The following is a 20,946-nucleotide window of genomic DNA, read 5'->3' as shown; positions in this document are numbered from 1 at the left end:
CATGCTCATAACTTTTTTTTTCTACCACAGACATTTAAAAACTCTTCACCGTGTAGTCATGTTATTTTTTTCTTCTTTTACTTTGTTAGATCATGATGAATGAGTGACAGTTTTTAATACATTTAAAAGGGAGCACTCTTTGCACGCTGCATATAGGCTACAATCAGGGCAGCATTAAGACTATAAGGGCCCCCTGGGCTTTACCTCTTGAGGGGCCCTGCCCGATTGCCTGAGGCTTCAGTGAATGACGCTCGGGACAGGAGACAGAACGGTCACTTGCCCGATCGGGCCAGTGCTGTAGGGTGTGCGTTATATGTAGTCTATGATATCGTAATTGTTGATTTAACGATCTGATATTATTGAGTATGCGTCTCACTTTACAAAAAACAAACAAAAACACACCCATTCTGTGCAGCATGCACTAAGTGATGTAGTCTAGTAGATTAGACTTGTGCACCTGATTTAGCCTTAATGCCTCAGAATTCAAATATGCCCCTGTACATATTTCATATTTATATAATTTAATATCTATGTTAGGGGAGAACCGGGGCGAAAGTAACACGGCTCTCCGAGCCTCTTTCTTCATTTGCATTCCCAGCTATGACAGCATGTTCAGCATGCAATTCTTGACGGAGCTGAGAAATATCATGTGATTTCCTCATCGTTTCCCGAAGTTAGGTCCGTAAAACTGCTTTCAAGTACAAAAAGTAAATTGTTGAAGCGGTAATTTTTTTTTATTAGTCGTGTTGTTTTTCTTGTTTCATGTGTCAAAGTAATGATCAATCTACAGGTTATTTAGTGCTTTAACACATCCTAAAGTTTGCATTTTCAAATGCAACGAGTTTAAATGTCAGGAGTTCCTGTCGGGACGAAAGTAACAGTTGTTACTTTTGTCCCGCTACAGTCACAAAAAGTATTTATTTTGTTCCAGTGCAAGCTATATTGTGAATTTCTGTGTCTTGCATCATTTCTTACAAATGTTAATGTCATATTATACCAAAAGAATATGTCTGAGTGAGGGTCAGAAAGACAGACAGAGGTCTGGTTTTATCCAGATGTTTTTGAGAGGGTGTTTCTGGACATAGAGGAACATCTCTCTCTGGGCAGCTGCTACGTCATATTTATATTTAGGTTTTAGCCATATCTTAGCCTTTACACCTCCACCTGTGAATTTGCAGTGTTTCCAGATGTTTTAATTCACATTTTCAATTCATGCATAAAAACAACTGGATGGAAACATAAATAGGTCTACTGTTACATTATGTTTAGAGTTTTTTTATTATGCTAATGTGATAAAATTTTTATATTGTGCATTCTGTAGAATTTTTTTTATTATTATATAAAAATACATTGAAATTTACAATAAAAAAATACAGTCAGGTTTTAAGACATCTGATGAAACTTAAACTTACATTTAAAATGAAAATATGAAAATGTAATTTAATAATTTTTTTTTGCAAAGATAAAGGACATAATATGTTTGCAGTTATTTATTAACAAGGTCACAATCAGGTATACTTAAGAAAAATAAGACTAACAGAAAAAAAATCTAGCTTATATTGTTGTGTTACTTTTGACCCACCTGTGTGTTAATTTCGTCCCAACGGATGGGGTCGAAAGTAACAATGTTCAACTTATGTTCAAAGTGAAATTATACTGAAGTCTTTCTACATTTCTACAAAATACAACCTGGTATTGTTAGACCACACTTCTGAGTTACTGACCACAGCAGAAATATATCTCTGTATACAACATTATCTTTTAAAATGAAGTTTTTCTGAAAAATGGTACTTTCGCCCCTGCTCTCCCCTAACCAATATTATACAAAGAGTGCCGTTTTTCTCCAAATATTAGCATGATTACAAATGTGATGATTTTATTCAGCGTACAGTTTAATAAACAAAAACTTAATATCAAGTGACTTACATTTTAGAAACCAAATCGTCTGTTTCGCTGTATTTTGCCAACGAAAATGGTCCCAAAGTCCACAAGATTCTTTTGCGTCTCTGAACAGCACTTCCTGAGTGAATCAGCGCTTGAATGAATCGGTTGAATCTCAATGATTTGCTCATTAACAGTGATTTGCTGCCACCTACTGGCGGCTTTAATTTCAGGTTTAAAGTGTCTTCATTTTTTAAATAATTCCACAGTATTAAACGTTTTACATTTTCACCATTAAAAACCTTTTTAATGCATCTGTAACTGCTCTCTGACTGATAATTTTTTTTCTATAGTTATACATTAGATTACAACTTCTGTACCTGAAAATCTCTCGTTTAAACCTACATAAAAAACGTGAAAAGCACCATTTATTTAATTTATATGTTTGTTTTGTTGTATTTATTTGTGTTATTTATTTTTTTCTCAACTGTGGGCACTATAATTTAAGTACATCCTGCTATATGGGCCATAACAAGTCCTCTTAGAGAGAAATTAGCACTAATAACAATCACTACTGATTAGCCTACTTATACATCATTACATAATCACATTAAGAGCGCATACAAGTGTCTTTTCTAAAGCGAGCTGAAAGTACAATAATAAAAAAAAGCACAACTGGTAATTTGTAAGAGTCATGGTTTACATGTGTTTCACATCAACAAAGACACACAGAATACACACAGTGACTCTTTAATGTCTGCTTCCATCTGCTGTCCATATAGTGCACTGCATGCTGAAACATGCTCTCCAATATTCCCATCTGCTGGTGAGAGTGAGTTAAACTGTCTCTGGTTATACTCAATGAGACAACAATTTATTGCTCCAATACTCTGGGATCGAAAAACAAAAAAAATAAACAAACAACAACAACAAAACAACAACAGAAAAACCTAATGTGTATATATATATATATATATATATATATATATATATATATATATATATATATATATATATATATATATATATATATATATATATATATATATATATAAGGCAAAGGTGTTGCTATTGTGAACACAAATGTTGTTGTTTTCCAGTATCAATCTGAATATCTGAATTTTGGCAAAGAATTGCATGTGGAGAAATTATTCCAAACAAACATGACAAACAAAACGAACCAATGCATCAGTTAGGTATTAGAAAAAAGAAACCCTGAAAACAAAGATGTTTGAGCTTTTCATGTCTGAATGGTTCCAACTGATCCTACATTAAAGGGTGGTAAAGTAAGGCCAGTATTCACTTTCAAATCATCTATTAGTCCTATTGGCAAAGTTACAGAAAATGAAATGCTCATTTTCACTCAATATCCTATTAATCTTGAGTACCTATAGAGTAGTACTGCATCCTTCATAACTCCAAAAAGTCTTTAGTTTTATTATATTCATAAGAGAAAGATAGTCTGTACCGATTTTTCCCGGAAAAACAAAGCGTCTGGAGGCGTGGCGTGTGGGCGGAGCTAAAGAATCACGAGCGTGAGTAAGCTTTTGCGTCGAGAGCGTTTGGAAGCTGTGGCATTACCGTGAGGACAAAACCAACCAAAACAAACCATAGCTAACAGTCAGATTCAGCGTTTATTTATGATCCAGAATCAGATCCAGAGGCTGAAATTTAACAAGAGCAGCATCAGCAACAACATCTCTATGTGGTATGTACTGAAACTGTATATATTTGCTTAGTGGTTTTGGAAAATGAAAAAAAAAAGTTCCACTTTGTCGTCTTTTTTTTTTTTTTAAGCTGTACATGTGGAAACGCAGTTTGATGACAACATCGCATGTTGTTTACTTGATGTGCTTACGCGCCGATAGCTAAGTTAACAACACAGAGATATTTGAAGCAGTTTTACTCACCGCCTGCGGTTCCAACACACGATCGTGACCCTTTTTCGTTGTGACTGCATTATCCTTAAGAAATAAATGATGTGCAAATCCGCCGTCAAACTGGGCCTTGTTTGTAAAACAAGCATCTTCGAAATGCAGGGAACAAACAATAACACTTGCACAACTCCGTTGATGCTCTGTAAAAATAAACTCCATCCACTGGTCCCTTAATGCTGTTTTCTTTTGGTAATCTGTGCAGGGTTGTCTTGCCCTGGCAACCAAAAACACATTTCTTTTGTGACAATTCGGTCTCTCGCTCTGATCAGTGAATGCCTGTAGTGCTCTCAGTGCTCTGCTATACGGGAGCGCGCGCTCTTCCGGCAGAAGTGCCTTAAGACCCATATAAGGAAATTCCGCTCCATCTAACGTCACACAGAGCCATACTCGAAAAAAACTTTCCGAAACTTGTAACAAACTGGAAGAAGGTATTTTTGGAACAAAAATACTCCTTCAAACGTACAACTTAATTTTTGAAACTTCGTCCATGTTTAGCATGGGAATCCAACTCTTTAACAGTGTAAAAAACTCAGTATGCGTGAAATAGCATTTCACCCCCCCTTTAATTTGTGGCCACCTTTTTGTTACAGATGACCCAGTCTACAGTATGCAAAGGCTTTCTATTTCTTTTTATTATAACAACATTTCCATTTTCAAATATTATGAATACTTTTATGTTACATTTCACAGTGAAATTTGACAGGGGATTCTGTGAGACTCCATCGTGCTTTAATTTCATCTCATGAAGCAGTCAGAGGGGAGGGATCAAAGATTAAGAAATGACTCACGGAGTTCCCTCTCTGCCCCATTCTTCTCCGTATTAAAATTTAATAAAATCACCTTTCAGATAAATGCAAGGATCTGACACAAACATGCACCTAAAGGTTTTATCCAACCCTGCAGCCCAATCAAATCAAAGAGACAACCCTTTATAATGCCATCAATGAAGAATACACCTATCCATTTGTGAATAATGAATAATATTGTGAATCATTTTCATTTCTTTTCTTGATTAATTTGTAATACAATGTTTCTTAGGACATAAACCCCCCCTCTGTTTGGTATTTCCCTAGTCGCCATGTCCTAAATACTAAATCATTTTTGATATTAGCAAGGGCAGAGCCTATGGGAATAATAGTAATATTTTTTTTTCTAATAAAGGAAGATGGATTAGATAGTCCAGATTGTCATTTTGAATTAAAGAAAATAATAAGGAATGAAAAAAAATAAAATAAATATATATATAAGTAGATTTAGCTCTCAAGGAGACTCAGATATGATAAAATGCTTCAATCTGTGCAGATGACAGAGAGCAGTCTGAACCCTTAAATCTCCCCCTAACAAACATAGGGCTTAACGCTACACTCGGAGCTCATTGAGTTTAGACCCTGAATACAAAAAAAAAAAAGAAAAGAAAAAAAATTATCTGCCGTCATTTCTGATCCGCTGACCTTTCTTTTGAACATCCCCTTGTATGATAATATAAAGTGCCTTATGTGAAGGAACCATTGTTCACAAACATACTTGCAAAAATTCCCCTAAAAAATCTTTGTTCCACATACTCTTCTTCCACAGTTCCTTTAGGTCACATCACAGAATTCTACCAGCAGCTGTTGCAGATATGAGTAATGTGCGATTGTTGGCCCATAAAGTGCTTTAAGAAAATTCCCCACAGTTGTAGACAATGCTCTGCTAAGATTCAGTGGAAAATTTATGGCCTTGTAATATCACCATGCTGATCTCTGTTTACACTGTGAAGCTTTGAATTCAACTGCCTGATTCACTCAAAACAGGTGCAAAACTGACCTGAGCTGAAGTTGGTGATAGTCTCACTTCTGTTATGAATGACATAATTAATGTGATATATGTTACATTCACCCCAGTTACATTAGTTGTGGCAAACGTAACACTTATTATTAACTCACTGCATTTCAAATAAGATCTTGCTTCAGAGTAAGTATTATCATAATTGTAATTCTGTGGTACCTACTATAGTGTAAGCGCCTGTCATACATGCATCGCTATTTTAGAATCATTGAGATTTCAGTTTCAATTCAAATTGATATAACTTTATATACTGGACACTGAAAGGACAATTTTTTACTATAAATGTCAAAAAAACATTAAAGTTGACATACGTGTAAGAAATCGTTTTTTAAACTAAAGCTAGATTCACATATTCTTTTATGATCTCAAGTAAGAAAGGCAAACGTTCGAATTGATGTAGTCCCTGCTGTGCTTATACAAGCCCACCCTCTACTGAGCTGATGAGAGCAGTTTTCTTTAATTCCTCCACCACAATCATTTTATTAATATGGGTAAAACGGGACATCTGGACATTTAAATGCGAGACATTATGCATGCTAAACAGATGCTGTTTTATAACCATTTACAGATGTTCCTATGACCTGTTTCATATGGATGAGGACATTTCTTGTTTAACAAGATAAACATTGGAAATAAAAAACAAATTCTAAAAATTAAGACGCCATCTTTCTTAGCTCAAAATGTTCTTATTGTTACAACAGCAATTTTCTCTTTTAACCATTTTCTGCTGATTTTTATCTGGCACATCTTGAAATCTGAATGTCTCGCAGTTGACGTGAAGAATAGATTTAAACATTATTTGTTGTGCTTGCCTTTGTATAAGCATTTGGCTTGTTCCAAAAATCATCCCATCACGGAGTAGAAGGACCTAATATTATTGAGCTGGTCCTAGCGTACAGATTTGATGAATTGACCATGTTCTTGTGTGCTTATGTTTTGATTGAATGAAAAGGATGAGATTGTCTGAGGAGAGAGGGGGGAGGCTTCTTTGTGGATTAAACACAATGACCGAAGCATCCTCGTCAGAAAATATTACATTTACCAAATGTCTTTATTGCATCTGGGTTAGATTGCATTTAGTTAATTGCTGTTCCATGATGAAATCCTTTCAAGTCCTCCTAGGATAGGTGATGTTCATGAGAGAAGGTTGTGTAATCCCTGTACTGTTTATCAAAAAATTAAATTGCATCTCTATTGGTTTGTGGCATTGGTATTGCTAATAGTGCTTTTGCCTAATAGTGGTCCCAAAAACAGATGATTTGACAATAAACAGTTGCTGTTCCGGGTTATGTGGGTTCAAATCCAAATACTTAAATACACGGTTACTTAAAATTCAGTGCTAAATAATACAAACTGTGCTGTGATATCTGGAAATATATGGAATGTTATATAAAATTGTCCCAAAAAGGGATTTTAGCGACTTTTAACTTTACAATTATGTAACATTAGCAAACAAAAGATATTAAACCCTTTTTTATTACTAGTCCTATTTTTCCTGTAATTCTATTTTATTATTGTTGTAATTAATAAATTAATTGATTCATTAGTTAGTTACAGTGGACATGTCGCAATGTGTTCAAATGATTTTTTACGTAAATACATTTAAGAAATAATGATATACTGTATACACTACGGTTCAAAATTATGGTTTTGGTAAGTTATTTTTATGTTTATAAATAAGATTCCCTCTTATTACCAAGGATGCATTTGTTTGATTAGTCATAATCAGTAAAATACAGTAATTTGAAAAATGTAAATTATTTATGTAATGGCAAAGCTGAATTTTCAGCAGCCATTGCTCCAGTTTTCAATCGTTACATGATACTTCAGAAATAAAAAAATCCTTTATAGTATGCTGATTTGATGCTCCAGACACATTTCTTGTCATCACTGGCATTTATTTCAAATAGAAATCTTTTGTAATATCATAAATGTACCCAATGTCACTGTCACTGTTACAGTATTTGAAACCAGAGTAAGATTTATATTGAAATATATCAAATATATATTAAAATATACATCTACTCTTAAGTATCCTAATACTATTGGGGCCACCGTAGATGAAAACCATTGGTAGAGTTGAGCCTAATCTTGGGTTAGATTAGTGTTTCAATCTTCAGCTCATAAAAATAAGAAGATCATATGATTAGAAAAATACAATATGTTCCACAATATCTGGATGCTGAAGTCTCTTAATCTGGTCATTGAGTTTCTTATATTGTATCTCTCAAAGGTTCCTCATCTGCAACTACATCGGAAAGTATTAAACTGCTTTGTTATGGGTCTAGACAATATTCTGATAAGAGCTAGGCTACCTGAGAAAGGCAAATGGAGAACATAAATAATTGATATGTGTAAGGATGCCAAGAATATGTAAGATTAACGATCAGATTACTCAGATAGAAAAAAAACCTTTTTGAACATCTAGAGAAGTTTATTTAGGCCACAGTTGTATGGAGACGTGTGACGCCTTTCTGACTTCCTCTAGCGGATTCTTGCGGACATCATGTCATGTCAACACGCTGATAGTGATTGAGAATGTGCTTTGCCGTGGTGCCAGTTGGCATGCTCTTGTGTTCTTTCCATGTTGCTTATGCCTCCCCAACAAGAGCTCTCCTTCGGCTGACCTTCTCATAGTCCAGACATTCATGGTTTCAAGGGAACAATGTGTCATTGTCTTATTTATGGTGTGTGTGAGCTCGTGCGCCTACGTGTGTTTGAGCGGCTCCATCTTCCTGGCATCCCAAGAAGCAAGGAGAAAAAAAAAGAACTGCATTGTCCATCTCCCTCAATAGCCATCCTAAATTGGACTTTGATGGACATAGTCCAAGCGACAACTGCGAAGGGGGCTGACTGAATGCTCTATGCTGTAACTTCTTCCATGGCTGCCTCTCCTCTTCCATTTATTGTTGGCTAACAGCTGTCGGATACCTGGGCTTGATCTGCATTGTCTCTTAACTATCTTGGCAACAGTTGTTGAGGAACACAAGCCACAGATGCCTTAGTGAGTCTCTTCTCAAAGATAACATTTACGTCCAATGCCCTCACCCCCGTTGAGCCTTTCTCCTGAGCACACTTTGATCCAAGGAGTCCCGGTTCGCCCCAAGTATTAGCGTATTACTGGGATCGTCTCTGTTTATACAATTATTACCTTTGGTGATCCTCTAAAATACAATTAAACAATGACAGATGGCGTGTCCATCAACTGGTACTGCCACTCTTCCATGATCAAATGGCATTTAGGAGCCAACAAAAAGGTCGAAACATAGTCGAGATTATTGCGACCTCTTTTGGCCAATAAGTCTTTCAACACCCATTAAAGTCAATCCCCCATTTCTTTTTTTTTTTTTTTTACCTGGAATGGTGTGTCAATGAGATGTTATGTGCTATTTTTCTACTGCAGGAAAAAAAGGTTATTTATAGTGAGGTACAGAGGAGGAGAGTTCTTGGAGGGGTGTCTATTTCATGATAAATGAAATTCCTTGGCCATGCCCGCAACAATTGGACTGAGAGAGCCAGGCAGCTTAAAGATTAGAGTTTGCAGGCTGCAGCTGTCCAGCTTGTCATCCCTTGTCTTATGGCACCTCAGCCTTCACACATTTATCCCACAAACAAAGGTTACAAAGAGCGCAGATAGTTGATGTCGGCCACCTCAAAGACCTTTTGTCAAGTGTGGTGACATGTGAGCTGGAAAAAGAGTTAAGTTTGTTGTTTCTTTGGCGGCTACTTTCTACTACACAATGTCAAGCGGCGATACCATTAAACTGGAAAAATAATGAAGCTGGGAAACTATATTTCAGATGTGAGAGCGGTGCTTTATTCAATGTTGGGGGTCCTTTAAGGGATAGTTTAACCAAAAATGAAAATACTGTCATCATTTACTGTTCTTCCAAACCTGAATGAATGACTGACTCCCTCTTGCATTGAACATGAAAGGTCAATATTTGAAGGATATTTTGGTCACTTCTTTCTTGTCTGATGAAAATGAATGAGGACTGGGTTGGCTACTTTCAAAATGATGTAGATGTTGTGATTTGGTTTGTATTTTGTATTTGTAATGAGTGGGGCGGGGGCCAAGAGCCGTGAAAGTGGAGTGAATGATCATGAGCGATGCCTGCACCACTCACCAGTCTTGAGTCACACAGAGGAGCTCCAGAAGGATAAAAGGAGAAGTGACAACAGTGAAGGATGAGAGAGGACCAGTTCTGGACTATTTATGTTGATGTTTTATTATTTGTATGCGGCAGTCGTCTGTGAGGGGCTGCCGCTTTTCTTTTGTGTTTGATTATTTGATCATTAAAGTTTTATGTTTAAATATTCACCAGTTCCCGTCTCCTTTTTCCACCGAACTTTGTTACAGTACTGAATTTTGGTTTGTTCTTCACATTCTGTGGGCAATTTTCTTTCATTTTAAGCTTGAGAGCCCAAGTCCTCATTTACTTTCATCACATAGAAAACAATGGGTCAGATTATTATTATTATTATTTATTTTTTAACAACATGAGGGGGAGTAGATAATGAGAGAATTTTAATCTTTGTGTAAACTATCCCTTTAAGACTTTACTTGTCTGGCCTTCTTGATAAACAGGTTCAGAACCGTATACAGAGGGTTGTAGGTCACAGCATCATCAAAGACATGAGACCATGTTACGTCCAGCTCTCTTCTGTTTGGTCACCCTGTCCTGCTTACATTAGAATATAATCATACCCAGAAATAGTTCCTGGAAGAAAACAGGTTTGCAATAATCCCTCCTCTGTAAGGTAAGTAATAACCTGCAAGGTTAAAAAGATATTAATCTTTTTAGCCTACTCGTAAGAAGATTTCAAATAGATTTGATTGTGGCATTTCGAATGCAGAAGGAGATTGGCAAAGTCAGAGGCATTGGTTCATAGATAATCTCTAGACATCTCAGCATAGTCTGTTTCCCACAAACTACACCGTTTCATAATAAACTGAGTTTTGTCTGCATAGACATCTTTAAGTTTAAATGAATTAGCCTTGGTTTCCGGAGGGAAAGCAAACATAATAGATTTTCTACACAACAACCTTGTCGGAATTGATATTGAATATCCAGTTACACTCCAAGTAGATTTAATCTGACTATCGTGGACCCTAATGAAATTTCCCCACATTAATACTTTATGATCATTTAATCTTCAGTAGGTAAATACCCAAATGTTGTAGAATTATTGGGCTTGACTGGAGTATGAGTGTGTGTTACAATATTATAACCCCTCTGGGCTTCCCACACTTTTCAATGGTAATATCACAATATGCTAATCTTCAGAAAATATTATTAGGGGAACTAATCACACTATGTTTGCTACATGAAACATCACCCACTAGAGCTATCTGGTAATACTTCACATCACAGAAAAAGGGCTCCAGAGAGCAAATGAAATTGTTCCAAAAAAATTCAAATTTTGGACAATAATTTAAAGGCAGAATTTAGAGAGGACTCTGTGCCTCAATGTTTCATCAGATATAATGTTGTTAAGGTGGGGTCACAATAGTGAAATATTAATGAAATTTAACCATCAAAAAGCTCAATTATCCATTGTCAATAATGTAGTGAGGCACAAAAACACTGCTCAAACAAGAGTCACTTCCAATCCAAGAAGCATTCTGTTGGTTAGTGCAGCAAATTCACATGAAAAACTTGAATCTTGTGTCTTGACCTTACACAAAATTTGAGATAGCTGATAAATGACTGGATTTGGCTCAGATAATTTTGCAAAGGAATGGTAAATGCGATCATAATTTTGGAGTGCATACCAGTTTTTCTTTCACGCATCACTGAACACAGCATAAGCTTTAATGTACTATATATATATATATATATATATATATATATATATATATATATATATATATATATATATATATATTTTTTTTTTTTTTTTTTTTTGTGTGTGTGTGTGTGTGGAGCCCAGAATTATTATTATTATTATTATTATTATTTTCTAACCTCTATTTTGTTGCAATGATGAGAAATATGTGGTAAGGTAGCACTGTCCACTGTGTGTTTCAATCTGTGGTTGTCTAACATATGTGTGTTGTATAAATATCAACCATATCAATGCATCACTCATGAGAAGCTCAGATTAAGGGGCTGTAACCCAAGTGTTAAAAGTATACCATGGAGTGTTTTAGGAATGAGAGGCCTGCTCTGTCAAGAGGATATATCCTTCTAAGGCATGCCTTGCCTTGACACGAGTAGGGCAAGGTTATTCCTCAGGAGGACAAGAACTAACTTGTAAAAGTTGAAAATAAAACACACTTCTTAGGCACATTGCAAGCATGCCATTCCTCATCTTGTGTCTTTCTTATCCATTGTCTGAGAAAATGCCTGGCATTTGTCAGACTCTGGTCCGTGTTTTGTGTGTGTTTCCTCATCATGTGCCTGCCTGTGTTTCCTTATTTGGACATGTTCCTTTTCTCGGTTAGTTTGATTATGATTCCTGTCACCTGTGTTTATTAATTATCCATTGTATATAAGTCTGTGCTTATATACAATGCTTATTATACCTGTCAGGTCTGCTTGTTATGTGGGTGTGCTTTCTATTGTCTCCAGTGTTGATGTATCCTGTGTCGCATGGGTTAAAGGCTGTTTGTGTACTTCTTGTCTCCTCGCTCCTTGTGCGAGATGAAGGATCTTGAAGTACTTCACAGTTGTCCCTCAAAAGTTTTTGACGAGTTTAGGTTTTGTGTAAATAAAATGCCACATCAGAGCTGTTTTGCCATTGTAATGTTATCAAGCAACAAGAAATGTGCAATATATCATTAAATTGATTATCAGCTGATATTAGGTGAATATTAGATTTAATTGTACATGCTCATCTTGATTGCTAAATGAAGTTCATATTCAAAAACACTAATATTTTAACTGTTAAATGTAATCCTTAGAAAATACTGCAAATGACATTGTTGTGATGTCTTAATTTACTTGTAGCATTTAAAATGGATGGCTGTAGTTTTTATTTTTTTAACTAGTGTAGACTAAGTAGGATCAATAATATTAGCCATAACATGAAAAAAAAAATTATCTGACTTATTGTCTGACTTGTAACCCGAAGGTTGTGGGTACGAGTCTCAGGTCTGGCAGGAAATATCTGTGGGGAGAGTGGATAACCAGTACTCTCTTCAACCCTCAATACCATGACAGAGATGAGACCCTTGAGCAAAATATCGAACCCCCAACCGGCACTACAGCAATACAGCTGCACACTGCTCCGGGTGTGTGTGCGTGTGTGTGTGTGTGTGTGTGTGTGTGTGTTTGTGTTCACTTGGATTAATTTTATTTTCTTTAAGTTAAAACAGGCTTCTGTATTTAAGAAGCTTCCTATGTTTATGTTTTGCCTTTGAGCAAGCCAATTCCTCTGTGTAGAGAACTTCAGCTTAACATCTGAACAAAATTTGACTTTTAAAACCAATGTAGATTTAATTGATATCGAAGCACACCACACAAAATAAAGCTAGTTTGTCCAGAAGTCTTCAGATCAGAAGGTCTTTGCTCAAATACACAACACAGACAAGCAGCCATGGCAGACTCATGCACATCATACATATCAAGAAAAGAGAGCCATCCGTAGAGAATATCACTGAGGCACATTATCAGATATGAGATGGGCTTTACATAGGAAAGCTCTGGAAATGCTAATGGAGGAGAACTTGGAAGTGAAACAGAAGCCAGTTGAAAGTGAAATGCTTGTGGCTATTCTGCCTCTCTGATTTAAAAGGTCCAGATTTGAGTTGGCATACTGAAAATGCTCACAGACTTGAAAGGTCCTGTTGACTTTTTAATGATCTTATGTAGCTCTTAATTAATGACGGGCTTGTGGTCTGTCCTCCCCCAACATTGGTGGAGTAGGACTCTATCAGCACAGAACACAGTAATGAATCTGCCACCAGGTGTCACTAAGTCATCTGAAACTTTAGCCTTTTCTAAAAGGGACTTTTTTTCTGCTTTGTGTAATTAAGTAGCATTAAATGTTACAAAACAAACATATGAATGAGAGTCTGTTATATGGCAATTTTTTTCTGCATCTATTCATTTATTCAACAATACATAAAATGGCTCGAGTACACCTCTTTCATGCTGATGAGCATGTTTTTAATTTCCGAATTAAAAGTAATATATGTGTGTGTATTTAGGTTCCCATCCTTTTTGCCCCCAAGGGGCCTTCATGGCCCTCCACACAAGACTTTATGACCTCAGAAAAGCATAAAAGTGATTAAAAACAGATTTTGCCATTGTAGTAAAGTACCAAACATATGACAGTGGAGTAACATATCTAAAATCTAAATCTAAATCATTTGACAAAGGTGCTGTGTAGCACCTTTAAGGATACTGTAGGTGGTTTCCCTATGATTACAAGCCAATGAACAACTTTTAGTGCTATTTAGCACCATTTTGAGTGTAGTTTAAGTTATAAAATGTCATTTTTTGAAAATAATGATTATGTGTACGCTGACTTGTGGTAAAGGTTTAAGGAAAATACAAAAGTACTTTTCCCTTGATGGTTATACCACATAACATTTTTATAAAGTCATTACAAAAAAAAAATGACTCAAATTGTATCTTGGTACTCTTGATGGTATCAAACCAACATGAATACAAAAATAATATGCTGAAGAACTAGTTTTTCCTTATTTGTGATTGACCCATTCAAAATTGCTAGCCAATGGCACTTTAGAATGTCTTTTTATGTCATTTTGTTTCAAATAATCTAATTTATATGCTTCTTTATGAAATTGCAACACAACTGTATAGAGAGACTGCACAAGCTCAAGCAAATATGAGACAAAGCAACTAGAAAACAATGGCCTAACATCTACTTTTAGCATTAGCGAAGATACCATCATGTTTTCTGGAACCCTCACCGGTAACATCTGCCGGCGAATGGGTTCGAAGTTGTAGAAGAGACTCGGCAGATTCCTCGGCATGTGCGAGGTGACAGACCAATCTGTCCTCGGAGGGACCTTTCACTTACCCATTTACCCAGAACACACTTCTGCTCCACTCTCCTGATTCTCCCCTTGGTTGCCATTCGGCCTTCAGTGTAATTTCCAGTAATAGGGCTTCAAGCGTGATCAACTCCAAACCTCCTCATCGGAGGGGCAAATGGACAAAACTTGTTTTGGCAAAAGGTGTTCATTCTCTCATCGGGGCACATTTTGCCTTGTTTTCCCTCCCTCCGTCTCCCTCCTTTTCCTCCGTGACCCAGTGTGCGGTGGTGCTCTGCACTTGGCTGCTAGTGGCAGGCCAGTTGGTACAGTACTTGAGCAAGGCAGTATCATCCCACCAGCAGGCCTCCTAACAGCCCCCCAGCTGGGAGAGAGCAGAGTCCTCATAAAAGTAGCAGAAAGATGTATTAAAGGTAGTAAATATACACATCCAGCTCAGTGAGCTGTGAAAGTTGTGAATTGGGTTTTAAAGCTTTGTTAAGACCAGAAAGCACAGATGTTAAAAACAGGTTCAGATGTAGCGACAGATGGTATTTGATTATGAAGCAGACTGTTCATGTAATGCAAGGATGCTGCTTCTGCCCAACTGCAAGGAGCCTGTCGGCTCAGAGCTGAGGCGGGAAGCCCCAGAGGTTCGCAAAAAGAATGAAAAGAACCCAGAAGAAAAGAGCCTTGTGCTTTTCAGCGTGTTTTTCCATGTCGTTTGGATTCAGCCATGAGTTCTGAATCCAAACCGATGCAGCTGCATCTGAAGTTGCATGCAATGCCAGAATGAATGATGAGGATATTGTCTTCTTAATAAAGGGAAGGTCACACACGCCTGTTAGTTCTAGTTCTACATAATCAAAACAAAATGCCCTGATCTGACAGAGGTCAGCCGGTGCGCCACTTACATGAGCTTTAGGATGTCTGAATAAAAAAAAAAACTTTCAAATTTCCAATTTGTGAAAAGGTTTTTCAAAATCTCACATGCTTACAACATTGCTACTAAAGCGATCAAAATTCGTTGTACCTCACGGACAGGCCTGTGAGAAAAATCCTTTATCCCACCTCTGCTTTAATAACAACCAATTAATAACAGTGATCTTTCCTTTCTCTTTTCTGAGAGAGCATCACGGTAGCGACATTATTCTCGTGTTATCTCTTTAGGGAGGTGGAGAGAAGAGGGGATGGTGGTAAAATTCTCAACAATGAATGGGCCAACACAAACACAGCTGTTTTATTGTTGTGCTGTTAAGATGTGCTTTTCAAAGGCGCGATGATGAAATCAAACAGAAGTGGAGCGCTGAGCGGCTCTGCTCGTCATTATGGCACGGAGGGTGGCGGTGGGGGGAGGCTGACCCCACCTCCTGTTCAGTGGAGCCGCTGGAGCGGTCCGGGCCTGCTAAAGTGGCTCTTTGTATCAGACTATAAATTACAGCAGCGTCCGCCCCGCTTCCCTCCACACGGCCGCATGAGCCACAATAGCGCGAGCGCTACTCTTTTCTCCCCACGCACACTTTTTTACGCCCGCTTTCTTTGCAATTAAGATCTAATGTTGATGTGCGTATTTGAAGCACTTTATTTATTTTTATCTCCATTTCAGATAATATTAATCTGGATAAGTGTCTATCTATCTATCTATCTATCTATCTATCTATCTATCTATCTATCTATCTATCTATCTATCTATCTATCTATCTATCTATCTATCTATCTATCTATCTATCTATCTATCATCTGATGTTGCAATGGAAAAAAATTAAATTTAATATAACATAACACAGAAAAGGTTGTTAACACTCATACTGTTAATGTATTGTGGCTGTACTTTTGAAACTGTACTATTGTATTGCACAATTTTTCTGTTATTCACTTCCATTGTAACCCAGATTTTCCTTTTATTATTTAAAAAAATTATTCTGGTATTCAACAACATTTTTTTCAAATTAACGTATCTTGGGCTTTATATCCAAAGCCCATAAAGCCCAAAACAGGGCTATATAAAGGCATGTGAAAATATCTCCACATTTACATCCTGTCCGTTCTTCTGGCATCACAGGAAACACCAAATCTCCTTGGTTTTCAATGATTAACATGCTGATCTAAATGATGACAAATGGCAAAAGGAAACACCTGATCTAGGACTTAGTTTTTATTTTGCACAAGCTTGCATATATACTGCACATACATTCAGTTCCGAGGAGATGGAAGGCACACGAGGCACTTTGACTACTGTATTGTGTAGGTGGTAAAAGCAAAGGTAAAAGCCAGATTAAGTGATTAGAAATAAAACTTCAAAAAACAAAATTTTTTCACCTTCCAAACAAGATAGAAGAAAAGTTTTGTTGTTTTTTTCCTTTTCTTTTCTTCCTTTAGTTTTTTTTATTTTATTTTCAAGCCTATCCTATGACTACAGTGTCTGAAATTACACTGGCTACCCGGACATAGGTGTCTCTTTATGTCTCTACAGAGTTAAGGAGCTTAGGAGGGCATTCATATGGTCTCTGTCTACCAAATAATATTACAATACATCCCCAGAAATACCAATTTTTTTTATACCATCACCAAATAAATTATGATAAATTAAACCAATAAATTATGAATCTTATGCATGACAAACTGACAACAAAATCCACAATGCTGTCCCATTAGCAATGTGTGAGTATCCTTCAAATGTATTAAAGGAAATTGTAACAGTTTCAGCTGGAATTAGCATACTAGAATCAAAGAATTCTTTCATAAAGAAAAAAAAAAAACATAACAATGCTATTTACATCATATTGCTAAATCATAGAAAGGCAGTGTTTCCTCATTTTCGGTTTGTATTCACATACACGTTGAAGCCAGTGAAATCATGTTTAAAACCCTTCAGGGAGCACACACCTCATAAATACAGCATCAGATCTACAAAGAGTCAAGAGTCTTGTACAACACATTGCATTCAGTACAAATAATTGTTCCCCTTCCCAGAAATATAGTCATATACAAAGTTTCTTTCTTCCTTTTCTCTTTGTAACATCTTTCTTTGTAGTAAAAAACAGTCCCAAACTGAGTTTGGCAATTGATTTGTACAGATAACTACATGAGTTATTTTTCCCCCATTGCATGGAAACAAATAAAAAATTATTATGTCAAATATAAATGCACAGTAGTGTATCACAAGTGAGATGAAAGTGCACATCATCCAAACTTTGAATCAAGGTTATTCAGAGTTTTTTTGTTTTGTGTTGTTTTTCTATAGAGTGTCCCTAATGGAGTGTGAAATATACACGGCTACATTTAGGATTTTCACAAAGCAACAAATGACCCTGTGTGACCACGCAAACAGATCCATCTCATTTCAATACCAAATTAATGCAGACCAATTGAGAACACCTGAAGAGGTGGTGAGATGAAGGGGAGAAAACAGTCAACTGAGAGCCACTCGAAACAATTAAAAACATCATAACATTTCTAAAAGTACTATAGCAAGAAAAAAGAAATCGCGATGTTGAACATAACCTCCCGGTTTGTCTTAAAGATACAGTGATAAATACAAATAAAAGTTCAAAAAGAGACAATAAACTAAAACTAATGCACTAACATGCATGTATATCACACACTCCCTGCAAACAGACACACACAAAGGTAAGCGAACACGCACGCACGCACAGTTATGCACACACTTATGCACATGTATTGCCTTCCTCTGTGCTACGTTAAATGGTTTAAAGTACATCAGATTCATGTGGAACTAAGCGTCATACTTGTTCTTCAAATATGTGGTAAAAATGAGTTTTTTTATTTAAAATAATTTGCTGGTGTAATTAATATTAGGCACAGGCAATGATCAGATTTATTAATGCCTGTTTAGATTAATTTGTAGAGACAAAACCTTCACTTTTAGTTGCAAAACATCACCTTTAAATACATTAATATCGATAACAGAGTTTCTGAGAATTTGAAAGAATCTTTATTTATCACAATGCATGTAAAGGAGAACGCATGTCAGCACAGCCTTGCAAGAGACCTGAGAATAGAACAGGGCCAAACATCTCCTTTTTTAACTCCTATCTTTGTTTTGGGTTTGTTTTTCTTGTTCTCACTCTCTTTACAATGCAGAGTGAATAGCTTGGTGTTTTGTGTGTTGTCCGGGGGCTGTGGATGATGCCAGCCCTGGCGACAGAATGACAGCACCTCATGCTCTTTTGTGCCCATTAATCTAGAAGTCAGCAGGTTTTTTAAGGCATTGTGCTGACAATAATTGCCGGCCTGCGTTTCAATTCATCAGCTGGATTTGCCCAATGCAAACGGCACAGGCTTCCAGAGCAGATCACATGTCCAGCCCTTGCCCTCTATTGCAGACTCTTATTTATGAACTAGGAAGCGATGCACAAAGAGTCTAAAAGGCCCTCTTTTCTTCTGTGGACACTGTTTTGATAAGAAACTGTGCTTTTTCCTCTCTCTATAGGGTAGGCTAATCATTGTAATTGGTTACATTTGTGTGGATCTCTTAGTAGGCTTAGCTTCAAAAATTCAATCAAAGAACTTCATATGATTCATAAAAATGTACGACTGAACTGAATATCTCGCTAACATGAAGTTTCACTACTGATGAATGGTACACTGCCATAGCATAATCAGATGATTGTGAATATTAAGCAAATCTGTACATTTCTAACAAATGTACAAACTATGTACAATCCTGTACGTAGAAAGTAGAAAGAAGAAGAAGAGAAAAGTTTTTCTTTTGCTAACGTTAAACTAATTATTGTGAGCCAAAATCTCTACTGTGTAAACCAAACTGGAGAATCTACCAAATTTACTGTCCAATTATAGAGGTGTTCCCAACTAGCAGTTTCTGCAATTCTCTTGTCTTGACAGTGTGCGTTTTTGTGAATTAGCATGTATGGATGAGAGCGGTGTGTGTGTTTATGTGAGCAGTTGTGACAGTGTGCTTTTTATGAGCAAGAATGGTTTCTCAGTGGGAAGGCATCCATTTTTTTGTGCCGAACTGGCTTGCCCCAGTATGAAATGGCCATGTTGCTTAGTTACAGGAGAGGCTGCTCCGTGAAAAAAAAAAAAATACTATGAGTAGGCCTCCCTCCCTAGAGCCAGTGCTATCAATGTGGACACAAAACACAAGAACATTGGACCCTAGCCAACACAGAAGAATGGCTAAACCAAAAAAAAAAAAAAACAGTTAATGCTGTTTCTTTCAAGAATAACATCAAATATATATGTATATATAGATATATGAATTTCCCACATAGAAAATGTATACCCCTCTTTATTTGTATTATTTGTTTCCAAAGAATAATTTATTTTCTGTAGCATTGCCATGAGAAACAAGTATATCACATGTCAATTTTTTGTCTTTCTTTTCCTTCCTTTTTTTTGCAGCAAGCATTAATAACATTAATGGTAATAATTATATTAATCATAAATAATAATTACATCTATACAAGCTACAAATCCAAATCTTATTCAGCAATAGTAAAACCATCACACATTGCAAACATCCGGGGATAAAACAAAGCCCTCAACAAAAATGACCAATAAAAGAGAGAAAATAAGGGAGTCAGTTCCATTTGTTAACCATTGTGTGGTCAACATAGTAATGCCCATTTTAAAGGCAAGGAAAAAGGGGGTAAGGATTGAACACAGTCAAAAACAATCAAGAATTTGATAGACTTTCCCCCAAAAAAATTAACAGCCAAGTCAATTTAAAGTAGCTGGGACTTAAAAACAGGAATGCTACTTCTTACTTCGTAAAGATTCAGGAAAAGATGGGATGATACTTGGTACGCAATTAAAATCACTACTCATGCAGAAGCTCCTGCAGACAATTGGGAGATTTAAAAATCTCTGGGACCTCACTGTCCAGCTTGCAGATGACCTTGTATATGGCCTTCTTCCAGGAAGGATCAACATCTTTGCCTGCCACAATGGCATTGAAAAACTCCCGTAACGTGATCTGTGCCACTTCCAGGAATCGCTCCGGAACCTGCTGATACACAAGGAGACAATGGCATTAATAAACAAATTAGGTTTCAATCCCAAGTCTCTAGTTAAGAAAAGAAAAGAAAAAGAAAAAAGAGATAAGTAAAAAGGAGCAAGAAAAGAAAATTCTGCACTGAGACGCAAGCAGGACCCTTCAAGAGCCGAATGACCCTTCTGGCAGAAACTGAGAAGAGAAGTGTTGGGTTTCCAAGTCTGAGAGGACGTAGAGAATGGCCCCAAACATCGTCACAACACTAATTCCTCTTTGTTTCAGTTGCTGAAACACATTCTGGTGGAGCTGATTCAAATACCTTTGTGTTTAGCCTGTTTGTTTAGCATTGGGGGACGTGAAAGTACTTCATCACATCT

The 20,946-nt window shown here is 36.6% G+C and overlaps 1 protein-coding gene across 2 annotated transcripts in view; it reads right to left on the bottom strand.

Annotated features, from left to right (window-relative positions):
- Window positions 1-16,727: 16,727 nt before the first annotated feature.
- Window positions 16,728-20,946, bottom strand: part of LOC128031442 (prospero homeobox protein 1-like) — a 34,176-nt gene continuing 29,957 nt past the window's right edge. The window contains exon 5 of one of the 2 annotated variants that reach the window (XM_052619706.1): window positions 16,728-20,584. In XM_052619706.1, the coding sequence (XP_052475666.1) occupies window positions 20,396-20,584 (189 nt within the window). In that variant the 3' untranslated portion in view covers window positions 16,728-20,395. The remainder of the gene's footprint in view (window positions 20,585-20,946) is intronic. The other variant, XM_052619707.1, reaches the window with a different exon arrangement.

This window comes from Carassius gibelio, chromosome A17 (assembly GCF_023724105.1).
Source record: "Carassius gibelio isolate Cgi1373 ecotype wild population from Czech Republic chromosome A17, carGib1.2-hapl.c, whole genome shotgun sequence".
Lineage (NCBI taxonomy): Eukaryota > Metazoa > Chordata > Actinopteri > Cypriniformes > Cyprinidae > Carassius > Carassius gibelio.
The sequence above is the reverse complement of the archived record's forward strand: the minus strand, read 5'-3'. Positions and strand labels throughout refer to the sequence as shown.